The 23,667-nt window shown below is 39.1% G+C and overlaps 2 protein-coding genes across 5 annotated transcripts in view; both read right to left on the bottom strand.

The window, feature by feature from the left end:
• Positions 1 to 2,889: 2,889 nt before the first annotated feature.
• Sld5 (DNA replication complex GINS protein Sld5) lies at positions 2,890 to 10,185 on the bottom strand. Its single transcript, XM_053796331.2, has 5 exons — positions 9,959 to 10,185; positions 7,851 to 7,997; positions 6,296 to 6,447; positions 5,183 to 5,362; positions 2,890 to 3,131 (listed from the first exon to the last, which is right to left on the bottom strand). Exons 1-5 carry the CDS (start codon positions 10,046 to 10,048, stop codon positions 3,035 to 3,037), a joined length of 666 nt encoding a protein of 221 aa, XP_053652306.1. The 5' UTR covers positions 10,049 to 10,185; the 3' UTR covers positions 2,890 to 3,034.
• Positions 10,186 to 15,736: 5,551 nt separating this feature from the next.
• The window catches only part of LOC128702202 (sodium-coupled monocarboxylate transporter 1), a 40,558-nt gene continuing 32,627 nt past the window's right edge, over positions 15,737 to 23,667 (bottom strand). For all 4 annotated transcript variants that reach the window (XM_070102783.1, XM_070102785.1, XM_070102784.1 and 1 more), the window contains 2 exons: positions 22,434 to 22,534; positions 15,737 to 16,136 (listed from right to left, as the gene is read on the bottom strand). In XM_070102783.1, coding sequence (XP_069958884.1) covers positions 15,871 to 16,136; positions 22,434 to 22,534 — 367 coding nt within the window. In that variant the 3' untranslated portion in view covers positions 15,737 to 15,870. The remainder of the gene's footprint in view (positions 16,137 to 22,433; positions 22,535 to 23,667) is intronic.

The raw sequence follows: 23,667 nt of genomic DNA, 5'->3' as shown, positions 1-23,667 counted from the left end.
ACGGCCGCTTATTATTACAGCTCTCTGAAAGTGCTAAACCAGTAAGGATCATACTGTGGCTAGGGAATTTGAACTCATGAGCTTTAATCTGAAGGGGAGAGTAGCTCCAATTCTCTGGATCAAGACCCCCTCAAATGGAACAATACAAGTAATGGAAGAGAAAAAGGTATTCAGACAATCATACATTCTTCAGCAAAACTAACACAAGTTAATGATACTGTATACAGCCTCTCTTCACTTAGCGACGTACTCGTTTACCAACGACTTAGATTTATGATAGGCTTTCTGACCAGAATGCATGCCTAAATAATGTATATTAGAGCTGAGTTCCTCTATTCTTTTTATTACAGTACAGTGGACCCCCGCTTAACGATCACCTCCAAATGCGACCAATTATGTAAGTGTATTTATGTAAGTGCATTTGTACGTGTATGTTTGGGGGTCTGAAATGGACTAATCTACTTCACAATATTCCTTATGGGAAAAAATTCAGTCAGTACTGGCACCTGAACATACTACTGGAATGAAAAAAGTTTATTAACCGGGGGTCCACTGTATACTACTGTATAAATATTTAAAAATATACCAGAAATGTTATAAATGGTGCAAAGGTGACATTAAATCAATATCAAAGATGGTTGACACAAACCCACTACCATTATAGTATGCTCCTCACTTATCGACGAATTTGTTTACCGACGTGGTCTTATTAACGGAACTCCGTCACTAAGTGAGAAAGCACTAAACCCAAAAGGTTCATACAGCAGTGGTAATGCAAGGGGTAAATAGTAATCAAGTTTGATCCATGAAAAAAAAAAAGTCATCTAAGTCATAAACACCAATAAAGACTCTTCTTCCATATCAGTAAAAATATCCACATCTGTTAAAAATCCCAATAACTGGTCATTCCTGTATGCACAGGGGAGCACCAAACCCACAAGGGTCACACAGCATCAAAGAAATAGGAAACAAGTCTGATATGAGGAAAAGGAGGGTGTCTTCAATTCAATGGATCAAGAGCCCTTCATCAGCATCATGGTACTCTCCTTAGACAATCAGTAACTCATTAATACTAAAAGTTTCTCCTAAATTTTCCCAAGGACTGTGCTGGTACTCCGGGAAAGCGAAACGTTACAACAATGAAATGTCACATTAGTTGCACTTAAGTGTCCTTTAACCTTCTGAAACCTTATTTATTTTGTTGCCAATCTGTAGGCCTTACTACTTAAAATTTCCATTTATGAAAACAGTTGTGTAAAAAAGTGCAAATTCTTCACAAGCAGAGTAGTGGACACCTGGAATGGACCCAAGAATTAATGGGCCACACCCACTAGAAACTTTTAAAATATTTATAACAAACTAATGAAAAATAATCACCTGTCTCACAGCACCACTACCTCACCCTTCTGCACCAGAAGCTAAAGGCTCCACTGCAGAAGGAAACAAGTCCTTGTATGCTTGTAATATTCACAAGCGAATCACACTGTCTTCTCTCATAAGCCAATTTGTCTTTCTTTCTTCTTATTATATTTAGTGGGAAGCATTAAACTCATAGGGGTCAAACAGTTCCTGGGGAATGGGTGGCAGCCAGGTCCAATTCAAGAGGAGGCAGCTACGTCTAACTCCCTGAATCAAGGCCCCTAACCATCATTAAGAAACTTCCCTTGAGGAGTCAATTCATCTTTGGTAACCTTCCATTTGCCCTGATGTTTCACCTACAGTGTGACATTGTATACTGTATTGTACCTACATCAACTTTACTTTTATAATGAAATTTAGAATGTAATCACAGTATCACACTGCTTATCTTAAAAATAGTAATGGATAAATATAATACCTGTAGAGAAAAAAATATGAAATTCAGATCAAGATATTTAAAGCTGCATTTAGACAAGAAAATAGTGAATATAATCAGTGTGTGTGTAAAGGTAGAAAGTTGAAAGTGAACATAGACAAGAGTAAGGTGATGAGGGTATCAAATGATTTAGATAAAGAAAAATTGGATATCAAATTGGGGAGGAGTATGGAAGAAGTGAATGTTTTCAGATACTTGGGAGTTGACGTGTCGGCGGATGGATTTATGAAGGATGAGGTTAATCATAGAATTGATGAGGGAAAAAAAGGTGAGTGGTGCATTGAGGTATATGTGGAGACAAAAAAATGTTATCTATGGAGGCAAAGAAGGGAATGTATGAAAGTATAGTGGTACCAACACTCTTATATTGGTGTGAAGCTTGGGTTGTGAATGCAGCAGCGAGGAGGCGGTTGGAGGCAGTGGAGATGTCCTGTCTAAGGGCAATGTGTGGTGTAAATATTATGCAGAAAATTTGGAGTTTGGAAATTAGGAGAAGGTGTGGAGTTAATAAAAGTATTAGTCAGAGGGCTGAAGAGGGGTTGTTGAGGTGGTTTGGTCATTTAAAGAGAGTGGATCAAAGTAGAATGACATGGAGAGTGTATAAATCTGTAAGGGAAGGAAGGCGGGGAAGGGGTCGTCCTCAAAAAGGTTGGAAGGAAGGGGTAAGGGAGGTTTTGTGGGCGAGGGGCTTGGATTTCCAGCAGGCGTGCACGAGTGTGTTCGATAGGAGTGAATGGAGATGAATGGTATTTGGGACCTGACAATCTGTTGGAGTGTGAGCAGGGTAATATTTAGTGAAGGGATTCAGGGAAACCGGCTATTTTTATATAGCCGGACTTGAGTCCTGGAAATGGGAAGTACAATGCCTGCACTCTAAAGGAGGGGTTCGGGATATTAGCAGTTTGGAGGGATATGTTGTGTATCTTTACACATATATGCTTCTAAACTGTTATGTTCTGAGCACCTCTGCAAAAACAGTGATTATGTGTGAGTGAGGTGAAAGTGTTGAATGATGATGAAAGTATTTTCTTTTTGGGGATTTTCTTTCTTTTTGGGTCAGCTTGCCTCGGTGGGAGACGGCCGACTTGTTAAAAAAAAAAAAAAAAAATCTGACTTTTGAGATAGCAGTATATCCATCAAAATACGCATTTTATAAAATTCCACAATCCAAAAGTGAATTTAAATAAGGGTTACAGCGCCAGAGTGAAGCAAGTGACTGATGGGTTTGTAGCGCATCAAGTGCTGACTACCCTCTTGCAAGTCTAACTCTTCATCTCTGTAAAAGAAGAAACACTGTATAAATTATTAGTTCCCAGCAAATGTACATTTGCATATTAATGTTAGAAGGTTATGATTTAATAAAATAAAACTTTTAGGTTTTGATATTACAAAACTAGAAACTGCAAGCTAAAGTCAATTCCACTGCTCAATCTCTAGCTATTTAGTTCTATCAATTAAACACAAGAAACTGCCCATTCAACTATCAGAACTACCCTATAAAGTGCCTGGAAGATGTTAATTTAGCTGATTTTAAATGAAATCAATAAATTCCAATTTAAAAACAGTTCAAAATAAAGACTGTAAGCACTCCAGCCACTAAAGCAACTTTTCTTCTGTTCATTAATCACATCCCCAGGCCTTTCCTATATAACACATGCCCTCTATTTTGAATCTATCATCACACAGAAAACTAAATATTTTGCCTTATTTCTTGGTAATAAATATAACTAAGAATAACTAGTCATGATTCAAGGCATTCAGATAACTGACACAGACCTAATAAAAACACATAAAAGAAACCAAACAATTATGAAAGGAAATAAACAAATGCAAATATTTTAATTAAAAAATATGAAAGTAAGAATAGAAGTGAGATACAAGTAGTAAGTAATAGTTATGCATATACAGTATATTTAAATGTGAAACAAAGGTGAGGGAAAGAAAAAAAAAAAGAGGAAAAGGTGAAAAGCAGAAAAAAGAATAAACATATATTCTGGGATATATTAAGTAAATACTTATGGAATTTTGGATTAAGCAAAGTTTTTGTTTTGAAACATGTCAATACTACAAAAGTGAAAACACTGTTGTTGAAGGTGTAGAGGGTATATATGGAGTGCCTGATGTAAGCAACAACAGAGAACCTTTATTTGACTTATGATTCAACTGCTCCTAGGTAGTAGGTTGGTAGACAGCAACCGCCCAGGGAGGTACTACCGTCCTGCCAAGTGAGTGTAAAACGAAAGCCTGTAATTGTTTTATATGATGGTAGGATTGCTGGTGTCCTTTTTTCTGTCTCATAAACATGCAAGATTTCAGGTACGTCTTGCTGCTTCTACTTACACTTAGGTCACACTACACGTACATGTACAAGTATATATATACATACCCCTCTAGGTTTTCTTCTATCTTCTTTCTAGTTCTTGTTCTTGTCTATTTCCTCTTATCTCCATGGGGAAGTGGAACAGAATTCTTCCTCCGTAAGCCATGCGTGTTGTAAGAGGCGACTAAAATGCCGGGAGCAAGGGGCTAGTAACCCCTTCTCCTGTATATATTACTAAATGTGAAAGGAGAAACTTTTGTTTTTCCTTTTGGGCCACCCCGCCTCGGTGGGATACGGCCGGTGTGTTGAAAGAAAGAAAAGAAAAGGAGAAACTCTCGTTTTTCCTTTTGGGCCACCTCGCCTCGGTGGGATATAGCCGGTGTGTTGAAAGAAAGATTCAACTGCTTTGATAAAAGGCAATACTGTGTGCTAGGCAATACTATATGATTTGGAATGTATATGATTTTAAAAGTGCTTAAGTAATGCAAGAGGAAAGTGTAATACAAACAAAAGAGCACTGGTAATTAAAGAATGTTGCAGGTGAGTGGTACAAACAACTGCTGAAAGAAAAGTTGGCTAGTGCAAGAGAATCATGAGGAAAAAGTGAAAAAAAAAAAAAAGAAAAGCATGATGGAGAGGTATAGATGCTGTTTCAGGTGTGAAAAGGTTTGTGATTATTGGAGGGTAGATGTAAGAGGAAAGAAATAAATTTAAAATTTATAGTGCTGAGACTGAAAGTCATTCAGCATTCTATGCAGTAAAAGATTCTACTCACATGCATACATATTCCACATTAATAAACAGAAACTAACCCCCAAAGTGCAGATGAGAAAACAAATGTTTTGTAGAATGACAAGGAGAAAAGGGTGAAAATGTTGGAATATTTTACAGTGAAATTCATATGTTAATTACAACTCTGATCTCTTCTTAAAAAACAACTGCAAACTACATTTAGTCAAGGTGGCTAATATGAATGTTTGAGCTTAAAGATGATATTTAAAACTTACCGTCCTTCACCAGTGTCATCTTCAATCAAGACTCCCGGAGTCTCTTGCTTGACCTTAAAGAAGATGTAGCTGTCCAAGTTAGGCTTTATACTCATCTTGGCAGAGTCAAAAGTTCGAAGATTTTCAGGTACATGTTGCAACACAAGAGTTTGGAAGTGAGATTCCAAATTAGCTGCATAGCTGAGGAAAAAAAAAAGTTCCACTTAATATCTGTAAATACTGCAAATACATGAACCTGCATTTAATAATTCTTTTACATAAACCTTTTGGAGAAATAGTTACAAACAGCTTTTAAATTTTCCAACATTTTGTACGTGTTTCCTCCAGCATCTTTTTATGATAAGGAATAAACCAGAGAATTATTCAGTACTAGAAGCAACGAAAGATTGATTCTCCTTCCGCTAAGAATAAGACAAACAGGTTGCCTAACTGTTCTGACCTAGTTATTTCTTTTGGAAAACCCATATAGCAGTGATGAGCACAACAGATAAGCAACCTGGCTACTTCATATTCAAGAACAATTTTCAATGTTTTATTGTAATTGGTTTGAGCCAGAGAGAAGTAAATGTACATGTCTTGAAGATCTTTTTAAATTTAATGAACAACTTTTAATTTTTTAAAGATACAAGTTCACTAAAATTGTAAAAAATCTCATTCCTGTGAAAAAAAAAAATGGGCTAAGATGGACTTGATGTTTCAATGAGTCAGAAAATTAGACAAAAAACAATACCAGAAAAGTACAGAAAATATTCAGCTCTCGGAGGCCTGGTCATGGACCAGGCCGCGGGGGCGTTGATCCCCGGAATAACCTCCAGGTAACCTCCAGGTAACCACACCACTACACAATTTCATGCCTAAACAGATATAAATGCAAACACACACTACAGTTTCATATGGATAGTATCAAACTCATAAAAAGTGTCTTGTTAAATGATAGTGAATATACAAAATCAAATATCGGTCAAGTTTTTGAGTAGAGAATGGAAAAGAACATGATTATCAATAGGGAAAATTCCAAATAAAGATCTATTATAACACCAAGTGCTAAGAAAACAAGTTAACCATGCTGTTTTCAGTTATACTCTTCATGAATATACCTTAAAATTTACATACTCTTTTGCATAAGCGACTTCGTGTGGTGAAAGTGCTGCCATGGTCTCATCTGTCATGTTTGCTTCTTTTTCCAAAAGATAATGGGAAAATCTTTCAATTTTTTCAAGTCTGACACGAAGATAGCTACTTATTACGTATCTTATTCGATCGATCTGTAAAACAGATATTGTAAATTACACAAACTTATTATATTAACACTATGAATATACAAATTGAAATATAAAAAAAAAGCAGTAAAACACCATATACAATGTACAGTACAATCTCTACTATTCACTTATGTCTATTCTTGGCCAGCAACATAAACAGTAGTGGATTTTGGTAGAGAGCCAAGGACTCCTCACCCAAGTACACAGAACAATTGCTAGCAGTGTGTTAAAATAAAAAAATTGTAGATAAACAATATTAAAAACAAAAACAAACAGCAGTATGCTAAAGCATTTTGTTTTGGTGAGAAAGCCTATGTTGCAGGGAATTTTTATTAAAAAGCTTCATCCAAGACTGGACTTCATCAGAGCGTCATATATACAGTATTTGATCAAATCCAGTCCGGACTGAAACACTGTAATGAAGGTTTTCCTGTATTGCCTGCAACACAATGGGTTTCTCACCACTTGTTGGCTTATGAGATTGTTCATTAATTTTTTCAATTTACAAAGCATTACAACTGTCTGGTTATTCAGTGCTTTAAACATACAGTTTATAATATGATTAGCAATTAGACACTATCATTACAACTCCTGTATACATAATTGATTATGTATACAGGAGTCAGTGACTTAAAATGAATTTCATTAAGTCACTGACTACAAGCTACAGCAATTTTAGACAAATGAGATGCTGGAAAGCGATGCTGAAAGTGATACTGGATTCTTACTACAGACCAAAATTTATAAAATCTATACAATTTGTTACACAGAACTTCTGTATTCTCAGCATTAAAATACATGTAACTCAACAATTTAATGTTTCTTGAGGTTGGTCCTGCTCAGTAAAATACAGTATTATATTACTGACAGGTCTCAATAGCCAATGACCCAGAGTCAAAACTTCAGTGCTTTGTTGTACTGCTGTGAGCACCACCACTGACATATTCAACATTCTATGTTGAGGGTAATTTGGGAAAAATGTCAATAATTGCCTCAGAAGATGCAGACTAAATCACTTACTATTAAACAACAACCCTAGGGTATCATTTTTTCCACAAATACGCATTACCAGAATATATTTTTATTATTACTGAACATTTATGGTAAAGCATTAAACCTGTAGGGGGTCATAAAACTGCATTACTAGAAAACTTTAAAATTCAATGACAATAATACATTATTATAATCAAAAAGAAGCGCTAAGCCACAAGGGCTATACAGCGACAATAATATAAAAAATCACATTTTAATAGTGATGGAAGCCACACTTTTGTGTGATGATATACTGTACTGATAACGGTTCTTCATACATTCTTTTCAGTATTGAGTGATTCTAATAAGGGCTAAAACATTTGAACTTAAACTCTTTTGAGGTAATTTTTCATGGTGTTGGTCATTAGCCTTACCTCCATTTTATGAATAGCCAATCTAAAATCATGTTTTTTACATCGTTTAAGGTTTTCAGTCATCTGGTTGATCTGGTCAAGCATACAGTCTACCAGTTCACTCTGATGACACTCCAGTGTAGGAGACATTCGTTCAGTGATCCAAGCCTGAAATACAATGCTCTTTTAGTCAAGCAAAAAAAATAAAAAATAAAAAATACTTTTGGCAAATACTGCAGAATTTTAGTAACAAAAGATTTCTCAACTAATTTCAAAAATATTAATTTACAATGTGACCATGAGATCTTTTAATCCTATACATGTAGTTCTTATAGACATTAAATCAAAATAACCTACATAATGTGATGCATTAGGCTCTCAATAACCACACACAACTGTTGTAAAATAAATAAATAAATAAATAAATAAATAAATATATATATATATATATATATATATATATATATATATATATATATATATATATATATATATATATATATATATATATAAAAAAGAGGCATTGTTCAGTTAATCAGTACAGTTTTCTGCTGATGCTGCAAAATATTTCATACACATATATTTATTGTTTAGTGTACAGTGTTATACATGACATCTAAGTGACCAATAAAATTCAAGGTACTGTACAAAATAGCATAAAAATCACACAGCTTTTAAGTTTATTTTAAATACTATACACTCAATGGATCTTACACATTCAATGGCATACTAACCTTCTCTATACTGTATAGTATATTATTTGAAAGAATACAGCAGCTAGTCAAAAACCTAACTGTGGGATATACTTCCTAAACATTTTCTCTTAATATTTATTTTACAGTTAATATGTTATTAAGAGTTCTAATTTTGGTATTGGTATTGGAATACCCTCCATATAAAGGTATACTGCCAACAGTTATGAAGAAAAGATAGGTGCAGTGTAAGTTTCCTTTTCACCACCAGATAGGAAAATTTTCATCCTTAAAATAGGATTTAGAGTAAACTGTCAGCATATATGTGTTGAAATACACCGTCTGGTGTATATATCCTGCCTCACTCTTTATAGAACATGTGTAAAATATACAGTGGAGTTCTACAATTACACAGTAAGGAAAACTTGCCCACTAAAGACTTGTTTTTGGTGATCATCTTTAGCCCCATTTGTAGACACACTAGTAAGTTTATTTAGGTACAAGTACAAATAAATACAGTTAAACAAATTAACATACATAGTAATGTGTGTAAATTACCTAGGATAACCCAAAAGAGTCAAACAAAGTTTATTTATTTCCACTGGGGTTCCTTGTTATGCTAGGGAACTCTCGCCTCACACACAGTGTCTGTGGTTCGATCCCCGGGAAGGGTGCAAACATTAGGTGTGTTTCCTTATACCTACTGTTCACATTCACCTAGCAAGTAGGTAGGTACCTAGGTGTTAGTTGACTGTTTTGGGTCACATCCTGAGGGACAAGATTGAAGGACCCCAATGGAAATGAGAGACAGTCTTCAATGACGCACTTCCTTTCTTGGGTTATCATCGATAGCTAACCCTCCAGAGGTAAAAATCCGAACAAAATCTTATCATTGTGACCTACAGCTCAGTGGTAGATGCACTCAGTTCATAGCCAAAAGGATTAAAACTCAATTGATTGGCCAGGTGAAACATATGGGCAAATCTCATTAAACTTGCTGACCGTATTCACCTAGATGTAAAGTCGAATTGTGGGTAACATCCTAAGAGAAGACTTCCAATGGAAATAAGGAATTATAATTGATTGTTTTTGATCTTACGTTAAATAAACATGTCAATAGCTTGAATATGTTTTACATGTAATGTTTTCATATTAGATGTATTTTTACGTCAAAGGTAATCATCCCTGGTCACAGACCGGGCCGCGGGGGCGTTGACCCCCGGAACTCTCTCCAGGTAAACTCCAGGTAGTAAGTTTATTCAGGTATACATAAAAAGTTACATAAATTATCATATATAGCAGGAAATGGTTAATTACCTAGGATAACCCAAAAATGACAAACATCAATTTAGATGCTTTTCTACCTGAGAAAATATACACGTCGACTATCTTCATGGTAAAATAACTCTCATATCACTCGTCTTAGCACCAGCCTACCTCTTCCAGTTTCTTGAGGACCTCTGATGCAGTCATTGCTTCACCTTCATCATCAGATCCTTCAATAACATCTTCCTCAGTGTCCGACATATTGCCAACTCCTCTTCTTCAAGATAAGAGCTTCTTGAAGGTTTCTTCTTCAAGGGACGTGAAGTTATTTAGAGGTTTCTTAGTCAACACCTCAGAGCAGTGACCCGAGCCAAGGTAAACAAACATTTACCGCCAAAATTTATTATTGTGGTATAAGGGCGGTGACGCCTCAAGGAGCCGTATGAACCCTCTCTCTCTGGACACTATCACTAATAGTAGTTGCCATAGTTTTACTAGAAGTACTTAGTAATGATAATAATCATATTTTTATAAAGTACACGATACAACTGATACAAAACTAGTTGACATTATTGGCATGCTTCATAGAAAGCCCCTAGTTATGCAGAGCATTTCTGGCAGCTTAAGTTGATCTCGTCTCCCAGGATGCAGGTAGGTTTATTCAGGTACAGGTACACATAAATACGTAGTTACATAAATTTTCATACATAGCAAGATATGTGTAGGTTACCTAGGATACGACTGATAACAGTTAGCTAACACCAAGGTACCCGTGGCCTGGTGGCTAAAGCTCTCGCTTTAAACGGCGATGCCAGGGTTCGATTCCCGGCGAGGGTAGAAATGCTGGACGTGTTTCTGTACACAGTTTCCCATCGTTGAAATGGGTATCTGGGTGTTAGTCGACTCGTGTGGGTCGCATCCTGGGACAAAACTGATCTAATTCGCCCGAAATACTCTGCATGACAAGCGGCTTTCCATATAGTAGTATGTCACTGATGTCAGTTAGGCCTATATACCTTGTACATGTACATGTAGAAATAGATATATTACATATTACTGTTAGGTTTTCAATGGAAACAGGTAAGGACTGCAATGGAAATAAGTCACTCTGTCTGACTTTTTGGGTTATCCCAGGTTCTCTACACATATGCTGCTATGTATGATAATCTATGTAACTGTATTTGTGTATACCTGAATAAACTTACTTAGTATTTCACCCGTACCTACCACTACTACTAGTTAGTAGGCCCGGTCTGTGACCAGGCTTCCTGGTGGATCAGAGCCTGATCAACCAGGCATCATTACCTGGAGTTTACCTGGAGAGAGTTCCGGGGGTCAACGCCCCCGCGGCCCGGTCTGTGACCAGGCCTCCTGGTGGATCAGAGCCTGATCAACCAGGCTGTTGCTGCTGGCTGCACGCAAACCAACGTACGAGCCACAGCCCGGCTGGTCAGGAACCGACTTTAGGTGCCTGTCCAGTGCCAGCTTGAAGACTGCCAGGAGCCTGTTGGTAATCCCCCTTATGTATGCTGGGAGGCAGTTGAACAGTCTTGGGCCCCTGACACTTATTGTATGGTCTCTTAACGTGCTAGTGACACCCCTGCTACAGCTGGATGCCCTGCCGAGAGGGAGCCCCGATCACTAGCAGCCAACAATACCCACAACCCAGCAAACCGCCCCGATGGGATCACCATCTATCTTTGGAAGAATGGCAAGCTCTTAGCATGGGACTATACCTGTGTGTCCACACTGGCTGACACCTATATCCATCACAGAGTGCGGCGATAGGGAGGAGCACAAGATCAGCAAGTACAGGGACATAAGCCAATAGTATCAATTTGTCCCAGTGGGATCAGAGACCTTGGGATCATGGGGAAAAAAATGCCAAAACGTTTCCTTAAAGAATTGGGTTCCAGACTCATCGACACCACCAGGGACCCAAGGGCAGCCACTTTCATGTTCCAGCGCCTCAGCATAGCCATCCAGAGGAGAAATGCTTGCTGCGTACTTGGCTTGCGTCCAGCCTCGGAGGAGCTGGAGGAAATTCATGATCTTCGATACATTGTGCCATTGTATTCATGTTTATGTTTTTCTGTAAATGTATTCTGTTTATTAATAAATGTTCACATAGAATATCTAATATTGGGGGTGGTAGGTGAAGAAAATATTCAAACAGCTCCGGGGAGAACCTTGAGTTTTCCCTGAGGTACGTTTATTGTCTTCTCTGAGGATGAGGGTCCCCATTCCAGCCATAGAGGTGGTACTTCCCTATATTATTTAAAAAAAATATATATATATACATATATATATATATATACATATATATATATATATACATATATATATAATGTATATATATATATATATATATATATATATATATATATATATATATATATATATATATATATATATATATATATATATATATATATATATATATATATATATATATATATATGCCTGGAGAGGGTTTCGGGGTCAACGCCCCCGCGGCCCGGTCTGTGACCAGGCCTCATGGTAGATTAGGGCCTGATCAACCCGGCTGTTGCTGTTGGCTGCACGCAACCCGACGTACGAACGACAGACAGGCTGGTCAAGTACTGACGTTAGGTGCCTGTCCAGTGCCTTCTTGAAGGCAGCCAGGGGTCTATTGGTAATCTCCTTTATATATGCTGGGAGGCAGTTGACCAGTCTTGGGCCCCTGACACGTATTGTCTCTTATCGTGCTAGTGGCGCCCCTGCTTTTCATTGGAACTTCAATTATTATTATAATCAAAAAGGAACTTCAAGCGCTCCCAGTAACTGAGGCGATTTATCTCAGTTATGCGCGCCGTGAAGCTTCTCTGTACATTTTCTAGGTCAGCAATTTCACCTGCCTTGAAAGGTGCTGTTAATGTGCAGCAATATTCCAGCCTAGATAGAACAAACAACCTGAAGTGTGTCATCATGGGCTAGGTATCCCTAGTTTTGAAGGTTTTCATTATCCATCCTGTCATTTTTCTAGCAGATGCAACTGATACAATGTTGTAGTCTTTGAAAGTGAGATCCTCTGACATTATCACTCCCAGGTCTTCTACATTAGTTTTTCGCTCTATTGTGTGGCTGGAATTTGTTTTATACTCCGATATAGTTTTAATTTCCTCACGTTTTCCATATCGGATTAGTTGAAATTTCTCATCATTGAAGTACAAGTACACATACTTGTAGAAACCAAGATATTATTATATTAAAAAGCGTTAAATCTACACAGGTGACAGCTCTGTTCACCCCACTTTGATGCTGGTGAAGAGCTCTTGATCTAAATAATTGGACATGTGTTCCTCGGATCAAGCTTAAATGTGTCTTATTCCAGGTTTCGCTAAGTAATTTCCTTGTGAAACTGCCCTCGTCTAACACTGGTATCCCTATCAGCTACTCAGATTTCTTAGCTATCAAAACTTGGGGCCTAGTGCCTGGACCCATCATGTGCCTCTGTAATATTTTGACTGCCGTACACTTGATGGGTACCAGGTGAATAATCAAGTTTTAAACTAACTCAGATGTAATGCATTTTTTTCATTTCACTCTTCGTTACGAGTTATTTCCTTCACTTGGAACCCCTCTCACCGAGTTCTGGTGCACCTTTGTTCACTACCAAAGTTTCTCAGATACAATAGTCTGAAGACAGTACGCAAGTTCCCACTCCCAGGACCAATCCCTAATCGTTATGATTATTAATGTGTGGGTGGAGGGGAGAAGTTGTCACTTGTTCTATTTAATATATTTTTTTTAGAATGTGCGTGGATTATTATTATTATAATCAAGGGGGAAGCGCTAAACCCGGAGGATTATACAGCGCCTGGGGGGGGGGATGTGGAAGGCATTCAGGCTTAATTCGGGGAACTGGAGCACAGATCCAATTCCCTAAATCAAGAGCCCCTCACCAACATCAAGGAAACTTCCTTGATGGGAGAATGTGCGTGGAATACAATCTATGCAAAAGACGATATTCCCGGGATTTCTCTCGGCACAGAAGAATTTTGAAGATTTCCATCATTGTTGCTGTTGCTATATAATCACTAGAGTAACTGTGTGTTGTACTCATCATGGTGCTCATAGATATTCGGTAGCACAAAGATGCGAGTATCCTAAATTCAATATTATTATAATCAAGGGGGAAGCGCTAAACCCGTAGGATTATACAGCGCCTGTGGGGGGGGGGATGTGGAAGGTATTCAGCCTTAATTCGGAGAACTGGAGCACAGATTCAATTCCCTAGATCAAGAGCCCCTCACCAGCATCATGGTACCTTCCTTGAGGGGCGAATATCTTAAAGAAGTGTTGTCATGATCTCAGAAAAGGGTGTATGATACTGACAAGTTAGCGAATAAGACGGAAGTTTATCGTTTAGGATGCTTTAGTGAGGACACTTTTCATCCACCAGAGACTTATCACCCCCTAGTGGATTAATAAAGCTTCTGGTGCGTGAAATGTAGTTTTATTAAAGCTTCTAAACTTTGTATGTGTCTTCTACAAATACAGAGTTTAAGAAACATCTCAATAAATGTCCTAATTGCTGCATCTCACATACGAGGACAATCACCATCGATACCTTTTTAAAGTACTTCGTGCTTTTCTCAGTATCTTGTAGCTTTTAACTAGCTAGCCGTCTTTCCCACCGAGTCAGGGTGACCCACAGAAGAAACACTTTTACCATCATTCATACTATCACTGTACCTAACCTGTACTCATGTTTAATATAATAATATGAATTTGTAGCACTAATTTACAGCTAAAACATGCAGAATAGGTACTAAAACCTTTGATAATCTAAAATTTAGTGTTTAAGGCACTTTGAACAGGGCGAACTGGAGTCTCCCTATTTTAGTTTTTCCCCAACATGTCTTGATGCCAATATGAGCGGCTCTTGATCCAAGGAATTGGACCCATCCTCTATGATTAAAATCTGATTACCTCCCATTTTCCCAGATGATGTATGATTCCTATGGGTTTAGCATGACAGTGTCTTCCATTGCAGACACTGCAAGGCTCCAGGCGGACATCAACCAAATCTTTCAGTGGGCTGCAGAAAACAATATGAAGCTCAACGATGAGAAATTTCAATTACTCAGATATGGTAAACACGAGGAAATTAAATCTTCATCAGAGTACAAAACAAATTCTGGCCACAAAATAGAGCGAAACACCAACGTCAAAGACCTGGGAGTGATCATGTAGGAGGATCTCACCTTCAAGGACCATAACATTGTATCGATCGCATCTGCTAGAAAAATGACAGGATGGATAATGAGAACCTTCAAAACGAGGGATGCCAAGCCCATGATGACACTCTTCAGGTCACTTGTTCTATCTAGGCTGGAATATTGCTGCACACTAACAGCACCTTTCAAGGCAGGTGAAATTGCTCACCTAGAAAATGTACAGAGAACCTACACGGCGCGCATAACGGAGATAAAACACCTCAATTACTGGGAGCGCTTGAGGTTCCTGAACCTGTATTCCCTGGAACGCAGGCGGGAGAGATACATGATTATATACACCTGGAAAATCCTAGAGGGACTAGTACCGAACTTGCACACGAAAATCACTCACTACGAAAGCAAAAGACTTGGCAGACGATGCAACATCCCCCCAATGAAAAGCAGGGGTGTCACTAGCACGTTAAGAGACCATACAATAAGTGTCATTGGCCCGAGACTGTTCAACTGCCTCCCAGCACACATAAGGGGGATTACCAACAGACCCCTGGCAGTCTTCAAGCTGGCACTGGACAAGCACCTAAAGTCGGTTCCTGACCAGCCGGGCTGTGGCTCGTACGTTGGTTTGCGTGCAGCCAGCAGCAACAGCCTGGTTGATCAGGCTCTGATCCACCAGGAGGCCTGGTCACAGACCGGGCCGCGGGGGCGTTGACCCCCGGAACTCTCTCCAGGTAAACTCCAGGTAATATAATACACTACTGCAATTAGTAAATCACATTAACATACACTGCTGCTATAACTAAACTCCTTGTTACTACATAAACATTATACACTGCTTCTATAATTATACTGCCTGTAACTTCTCGTTTTACACTACTGCAACTACTGCTTGCCACCACTATTTTTTTCCTCACACGTGGCATTCCCAGTGTCTTTAGGCCTCATATCAGACTTGCTCTCTATTGACTGTTTCAGGTCATTGTCTTGGAGGTCGTAGAGATCATTTATTTGACCCTCCATGGCTGCAGGCGTCACGCTCGGGGGTTCAGAGCTGGTACATCTCTCCACAAGCTTCCACAGTCGCCGGTAGAAACGGGCGCACGTGCCGTTCACTACCTCACCTTCTAGCTCACATGGCTTCACAGGGCCTGCCATCATGAGAAAAATACAGTAGGCATTAATAATAATATTAATAATAATAATCTTTATTTCTACAAATACATGTACAACATATACAGGCCTAGCTAACATCAGTGACATATGACTACAGTAGGGTATGCGACAACGAATCTAATTGGTTCTAGAACCTCGTTCGTTATAGCGTTCGTTCGTTATAGGGGTAATCCGTTCCAGGCCCCCAAATACAACCACTTAATATAAATGTTAATTTAAACTCCTGAAATAAAGACTTATTAATACTTGTAATAAAAAATACATATTCAACTGCCTCCCAGCATACATAAGGGGGATTACCAATAGACCCCTGGCAGTCTTCAAGCTGGCACTGGACAAGCACCTAAAGTCGGTACCTGACCAGCCGGGCTGTGGCTCGTACGTTGGTTTGCGTGCAGCCAGCAGTAACAGCCTGGTTGATCAGGCTCTGATCCACCAGGAGGCCTGGTCACAGACCGGGCCGCGGGAGCGTTGACCCCCGAAACTCTCTCCAGGTATACCTGGAGAGGCAAGACAGGAGGCAGAGAACTACCGTTCGTTATGTAAATAGTCGTTATATAAACCGTTCGTTATAGCATATCCTACTGTATATAGAAAGCCCCTGGTTGTGCAAAGCATTTCGGGCAAATTAGGTCAATTTTGTCCACAGGATGCGACCCACACCAGTCGATTAACACAGCTAGGTGAACACAGACAGCAGGTGTCTGAAGGAAACACGTTCTAAGGTTCGTGGTCATTAAGATTGCAGATCACATGTACACTGATGTTTAGGAATATTTAAATCTCTAAAATAAGGATTAAAATTAACACTATACAAATAGTGTTCAGTGGTCATAGAGTGTTCAGTGGTCAGTCGTCACGTGAGGTCACAGACCCTGAGCTGCTTTGGGGATTAGCGTGGACGGTTACAAAGCATGGCTTGCTTCTGCAGTGTTTTAAAAATTGAGGTTGGAGAGTTGAAGGAGGAGGTCTTGCTTCTCCAGGAGGAGATTAGGAGGCTGAAGGTCCACCTCAATGGGTCTGGGAGAGAGTGTGAGGTGGCTGGAGTTGTGGGGAATGAGGCTTCTAGCAGTGAGGTGCAATCTGTCTCTCGCTGTGAGGAGGCTGTAGGTGGGGAGGTAGCAACGGCTACCAGCAGTGAGGTGCAGTCCAGCACCTGCTACAAGTGGCGAGTGGTAACCAGTAATGGGAGGAGAATCAGAATAAGGAAAGTTAAGAGTGAAGATCTGAAGGTAGGAAATCGCTTCTCTGTTCTTCAGGATGAATGTACTTCAGTGGCCAGTGAAGGTAAGGGTACTACTGCCCCTGCTAACAGAGGTAAGCGCATTCTTGTGGTTGGTGACTCTCAGGTAAGATATATTGACCGTGCTTTTTGTAATAGGAATAAGAAGATGAGAGATAGAGTGTGCTTCCCTGGAGCTGGTGTTGGGGACATAGTTAACAGGCTGGATAATATCATGTCATGTAATGGGAACAAGCCCATTATTTGTCTCAGTGCTGGTGGAAATGATATTGGGAAGGGTAGGAGAGAAGAGCTGCTAGGTAAGTACAGGTCAGCTATATATTTCATTAAGTCTAAGGGAGGGGTCCCAATCATATGTAGCATCTTGCCTAGAAGGGGAGTAGGAAATGAATGGTTGTCTAGGGCAATTGGTGTAAATTGCTGGCTAGACAGATACTGCAAGGAACTTGCAATCCCATTCATTGACAACTGGAACAACTTTTATGGCAAACATGATATGTATGCAAGGGATGGGGTACATCTCTCTGGGGCTGGGGTGGTAGCACTTGCAAACTCAATTGAGAAGGCCATTGGTGAAATGCCTATGATTTTAAACTGATAGAAGATAGAGGTATGGGTGTGTGTGGGAAACAAGCAGGTTGCAACACTAGGGTTGGAATCAGTAAATGTATAAAAGGCATTCAGCATGAAGTTATAAATAAAGACAATAGATCAGGTCAGCAAACAAAGGGGGACAGCAGAGGACAGCAAGGGACTAGCTCCCTTAAGGTTTACTATACTAATAGCAGGAGTGTAAGAAATTAGATGAGCTAAGATTAATTGCAAGTGCAGGAAACATAGATATTATTGCTATAACAGAGACCTGGCTCAATCTGAAAGATAGAGAGATGCCCTCTGAATGTTACATACAAGGCTATAAATTATTCCACACTGACAGGGTCAACAGGAAGGGTGGTGGAGTAGCGATGTATGTCAGAGACAATTTAAATTGTTGTGTTAGACAAGATATAAAAGTAGAAGCGTCAGCCACTGAATCTGTTTGGTTACAGCTTCTCGAGGGTCGAGAAAAACTAATTTTGGGTGTGATTTACAGGGCCCCAAATCTTGAAAGGGAGTGCAGTAAACTTCTATGGGACGAAATTCGTAAGGCATCTACATACGAAAATGTTGTGCTAATGGGAGATTTCAACTATAGACAGATTGACTGGAGCAATTTGACAGGAAATTTAGAGTCAGGTGACTTTCTTGATACGATCCAGGATTGTTTTTTAAAACAGTTTGTGACAGAGCCAACTAGAGGAAATAACCTCCTTGACTTGGTTCTTGCCAGTAGGGAAACACTAATTAATAATCTTGAGGTTAATGATGAGCTTGGGGAAAGTGATCACAAATCACTCAGTTTTAATATATCATGGAATTCCCCTAATAATGGCAATCAAGTCTCCGTCCCTGACTTTCGCTTGGCTGCTTTCATAGGACTGAAAAATTACTTAGGTGGGCTGAACTGGAATGACCTGACTAAGGGTCAGGTAGGTGGTGATGGTTGCCGATATGATGCTTTCCAGGGCATAGTTCTAGCTGCTCAGTCAAATTATGTTCTAAATAGGGAAAGCAGATCAAACAAAAATGATCCTAAATGGATGAACAATAGATTAAAATATCTGATTGGTCAAAAGAGAGGCATATATAGGAAAATCAAAAGAGGAGAGGGGCAATTATGAAATCGATATATTCAGTTAAAGAGAGAAATAAAAAAGGGAATTAGAAAAGCAAAAAGAGATTATGAGGTTAAAGTTGCAAGAGAATCGAAGACTAACCCAAAAGGATTCTTTCAGGTATACAGAAGTAAGATCAGGGACAAGATAGGCCCCCTCAAAAGTTCCTCGGGTCAGCTCACTGACAGTGATAAGGAAATGTGTAGAATTTTTAACACATACTTCCTCTCAGTTTTTACACATGAGGATACCAGCGATATTCCAGTAATGATAAATTATGTAGAACAGGACGATAATAAACTGTGCACGATTAGGGTCACAAGTGACATGGTCCTTAGGCAAATAGATAAATTAAAACCTAACAAATCCCCAGGCCCTGATGAACTGTATGCAAGGGTTCTAAAGGAATGTAAAGAGGAGCTTAGCACACCTTTGGCTAATCTTTTCAACATATCACTACAAACTGGCATGGTGCCAGATAAGTGGAAAATGGCAAATGTGATACCTATTTTCAAAACAGGTGACAGGTCCTTAGCTTCGAACTATAGACCAATAAGCCTAACCTCCATAGTGGGAAAATTTATGGAATCAATAATTGCCGAGGCAGTTCGTAGCCACCTTGAAAAGCATAAATTAATCAACGAATCTCAGCATGGTTTTACAAAGGGGCGTTCCTGCCTTACGAATTTATTAACTTTTTTCACTAAGGTATTTGAGGAGGTAGATCATGGTAATGAATATGATATTGTGTATATGGACTTCAGTAAGGCTTTTGACAGGGTCCCACATCAGAGACTACTGAGGAAAATTAACGCACATGGAATAGGAGGAGAAATTTTTTCCTGGATAGAGGCATGGTTGACAAATAGGCAGCAGAGAGTTTGCATAAATGGGGAGAAATCAGAGTGGGGAAGCGTCACGAGCGGTGCTCCACAGGGGTCAGTGTTGGGCCCCCTGTTGTTCACAATCTACATAAACGACATAGATGAGGGCATAAAGAGCGACATCGGCAAGTTTGCCGATGACACCAAAATAGGCCGTCGAATTCATTCTGACGAGGACATTCGAGCACTCCAGGAAGATTTGAATAGACTGATGCAGTGGTCGGAGAAGTGGCAGATGCAGTTTAATATAAACAAATGCAAAGTTCTAAATGTTGGACAGGACAATAACCATGCCACATATAAACTAAATAATGTAGATCTTAATATTACGGATTGCGAAAAAGATTTAGGAGTTCTGGTTAGCAGTAATCTGAAACCAAGACAACAGTGCATAAGTGTTCGCAATAAAGCTAATAGAATCCTTGGCTTCATATCAAGAAGCATAAATAATAGGAGTCCTCAGGTTGTTCTTCAACTCTATACATCCTTGGTTAGGCCTCATTTAGATTATGCTGCACAGTTTTGGTCACCGTATTACAGAATGGATATAAATTCTCTGGAAAATGTACAAAGGAGGATGACAAAGTTGATCCCATGTATCAGAAACCTTCCCTATGAGGATAGACTAAGGGCCCTGAATCTGCACTCTCTAGAAAGACATAGAATTAGGGGGGATATGATTGAGGTGTATAAATGGAAGACAGGAATAAATAAAGGGGATGTAAATAGTGTGCTGAAAATATCTAGCCTAGACAGGACTCGCAGCAATGGTTTTAAGTTGGAAAAATTCAGATTCAGGAAGGATATAGGAAAGTACTGGTTTGGTAATAGAGTTGTGGATGAGTGGAACAAACTCCCATATACCGTTATAGAGGCCAGAACGTTGTGTAGCTTTAAAAATAGGTTGGATAAATACATGAGTGGGTGTGGGTGGGTGTGAGTTGGACCTGATTAGCTTGTGCTACCAGGTCGGTTGCCGTGTTCCTCCCTTAAGTCAAGGTGACCTGACCTGACTAGGTTGGGTGCATTGGCTTAAGCCGGTAGGAGACTTGGACCTGCCTCGCATGGGCCAGTAGGCCTTCTGCAGTGTTCCTTCGTTCTTATGTTCTTATATACTCCTGGTATTCGGTCAGTCATATCAGACATGAAGCAGCACTAACAACTATGTAAACAGAGTGAATACATGCAAGCTTCATCTCATCTTCATAAGCCTCTACAATGGTTACAGTTTATTGAGTTGTTCAGAAGTAGCAATAAGCAAGAAATCAAACTTTTCTAAAGGTTTTAAGAACATAAGAACATAAGAACGAAGGAACACTGCAGAAGGCCTACTGGCCCATGCGAGGCAGATCCAAGTTTCCTACCGGCTTAAGCCAATGCACCCAACCTAGTCAGGTCAGGTCACCTTGACTTAAGGGAGGAACACGGCAACCGTCCTGGTAGCACAAGCTAATCAGGTCCAACTCACACCCACCCACACCCACTCATGTATTTATCCAACCTATTTTTAAAGCTACACAACGTTCTGGCCTCTATAACGGTATATGGGAGTTTGTTCCACTCATCCACAACTCTATTACCAAACCAGTACTTTCCTATATCCTTCCTGAATCTGAATTTTTCTAACTTAAAACCCTGGCAGTCTTCAAGCTGGCACTGGACAAGCACCTAAAGTCAGTTCCTGATCAGCCGGGCTGTGGCTCGTACGTTGGTTTGCGTGCAGCCAGCAGCAACAGCCTGGTTGATCAGGCTCTGATCCACCAGGAGGCCTGGTCACAGACCGGGCCGCGGGGGCGTTGACCCCCGGAACTCTCTCCAGGTAAACTCCAGGTAAATTGCTGCGAGTCCTGTCTAGGCTAGATATTTTCAGCACACTATTTATATCCCCTTTATTTATTCCTGTCTTCCATTTATACACCTCAATCATATCCCCCCTAATTCTACGTCTTTATAGAGAGTGCAGATTCAGGGCCCTCAGTCTATCCTCATTTTCAAGATTCCTTAAATTTTGCCACTAACGTGGCTAGTTAATTATGCACCTCATATTCAATCTGTGGACGGTAGCGCAAGAGCACCTGGATGTACAAAAGACCTGGCAAATAAACCCTAGGGCCGCCAAACAGTTAACAGGAGTACATCTGGATTTATATCTGCAGTTGTCTTATCTGTTGCAAGCAAATTTGGGAATATTTGCTTAATATGTCTGATATTTTATTTTCATGAAAGATGCCGTGACATCTTACAGAGGTTTTCGAAAAGCCGAATCGAAGGATTTCTGTCGTGAATCTGAAAGACTAGAAACCAACACTACCAGGAATTGGAGTTACTTTACCTTTCCTCGACTCAAGTCTGACTACCTCTCATTCCTCTGACGATATATGGCCCCTACGGGTTTAGTGTTTTCTCAACAAGAATGAGTAATGGAGTCACCTGTAAGGACGGAGACCAGTGTGCTGATAATGATGGTGTTAATGATGCCAGTGATCCCGCTGTAGCAGTAAGAGATGTCGTAGATGGTGTCACCCGAACCTCTGTTGATATATCATTATCATCGTCATTGCCATTATCCTCGTAATAATATTAATAATAATAATAATAATAATAATAATAATAATAATAATAATAATAATAATAATAATAATAATAACGCACATGTCCTGTAGCCTCGTCTACTCGTGTGTATTAATAATACGAACACACACTACCTCAAAATATACAATAATTCTGAGAAGGAAAGGAATGGGAAATGATAATAGATAAATTGGAGGAGGAGACGAGAAAGAACTGGTGCAGGATTAAAACTTAAAAAGAAGAATCACATGAACAAGAGCACCTGGAAGACCAGTGTTGGAATGCAAGGAGCAAACAAAATAAAGTATATGTTATATAAAGATATATATATAATATATATATATATATATATATATATATATATATATATATATATATATATATATATATATATATATATATATATATATATATATATATATATATATTCTTTCTTTCAACACACCTCCGTATCCCACCGAGGCAGGGCGGCCCAAAAGGAAAAACGAAAGTTTCTCCTTTTACATTTAGTAATATATACAGGAGAAGGGGTTACTAGCCCCTTGCTCCCGGTATTTTTTAATCGCCTCTTACAACACGCATGGCTTACGGAGGAAGAATTCTGTTCCACTTCCCCATGGAGGTAAGAGGAAACAAACAACAATAAGAACTAGTAAGAAAATAGAAGAAAACCCAGAGGAGTGTGTATATATATGCTTGTACATGTATGTGTAGTGTGACCTAAGTGTAAGTAGAAGTAGCAAGACGTACCTGAAACCTTGCATGTTTATGAGACAGAAAAATGGACACCATCAATACTACCATCATGTAAAACAATTACAGGCTTTCGTTTTACACTCACTTGGCAGGACGGTAGTACCTTCCTGGGCGGCTGCTGTCTACCAGCCTACTATCTTTAATATATATAATATATATATATATATATATATATATATATATATATATATATATATATATATATATATATATATATATATATATATATATATATATATTATATATATATATATATATATATGCAAAACAACCACTCTGAAAGAATAGAGAAATTCCGAGCGCTTTCGTGACTACTCACATTATGAAGGAACTATGA

This window comes from Cherax quadricarinatus, chromosome 83 (genome assembly GCF_038502225.1).
Source record: "Cherax quadricarinatus isolate ZL_2023a chromosome 83, ASM3850222v1, whole genome shotgun sequence".
NCBI lineage: Eukaryota > Metazoa > Arthropoda > Malacostraca > Decapoda > Parastacidae > Cherax > Cherax quadricarinatus.
Note: the sequence above shows the minus strand (reverse complement) of the source record. Positions and strands in the feature narration are given on the sequence as shown.

What these genes read in the sequence shown, in the direction of transcription:
- Sld5 (XM_053796331.2), bottom strand. Translation starts at nt 10,048, where the DNA reads ATGTCGGACACTGAGGAAGATGTTATTGAAGGATCTGATGATGAAGGT. An exon ending in TCCTCAAGAAACTGGAAGAG is followed by an intron (nt 7,998 to 9,958) that starts GTAGGCTGGTGC and finishes ATTGTATTTCAG; the next exon opens with GCTTGGATCACTGAACGAAT. An exon ending in TGGCTATTCATAAAATGGAG is followed by an intron (nt 6,448 to 7,850) that starts GTAAGGCTAATG and finishes TCTGTTTTACAG; the next exon opens with ATCGATCGAATAAGATACGT.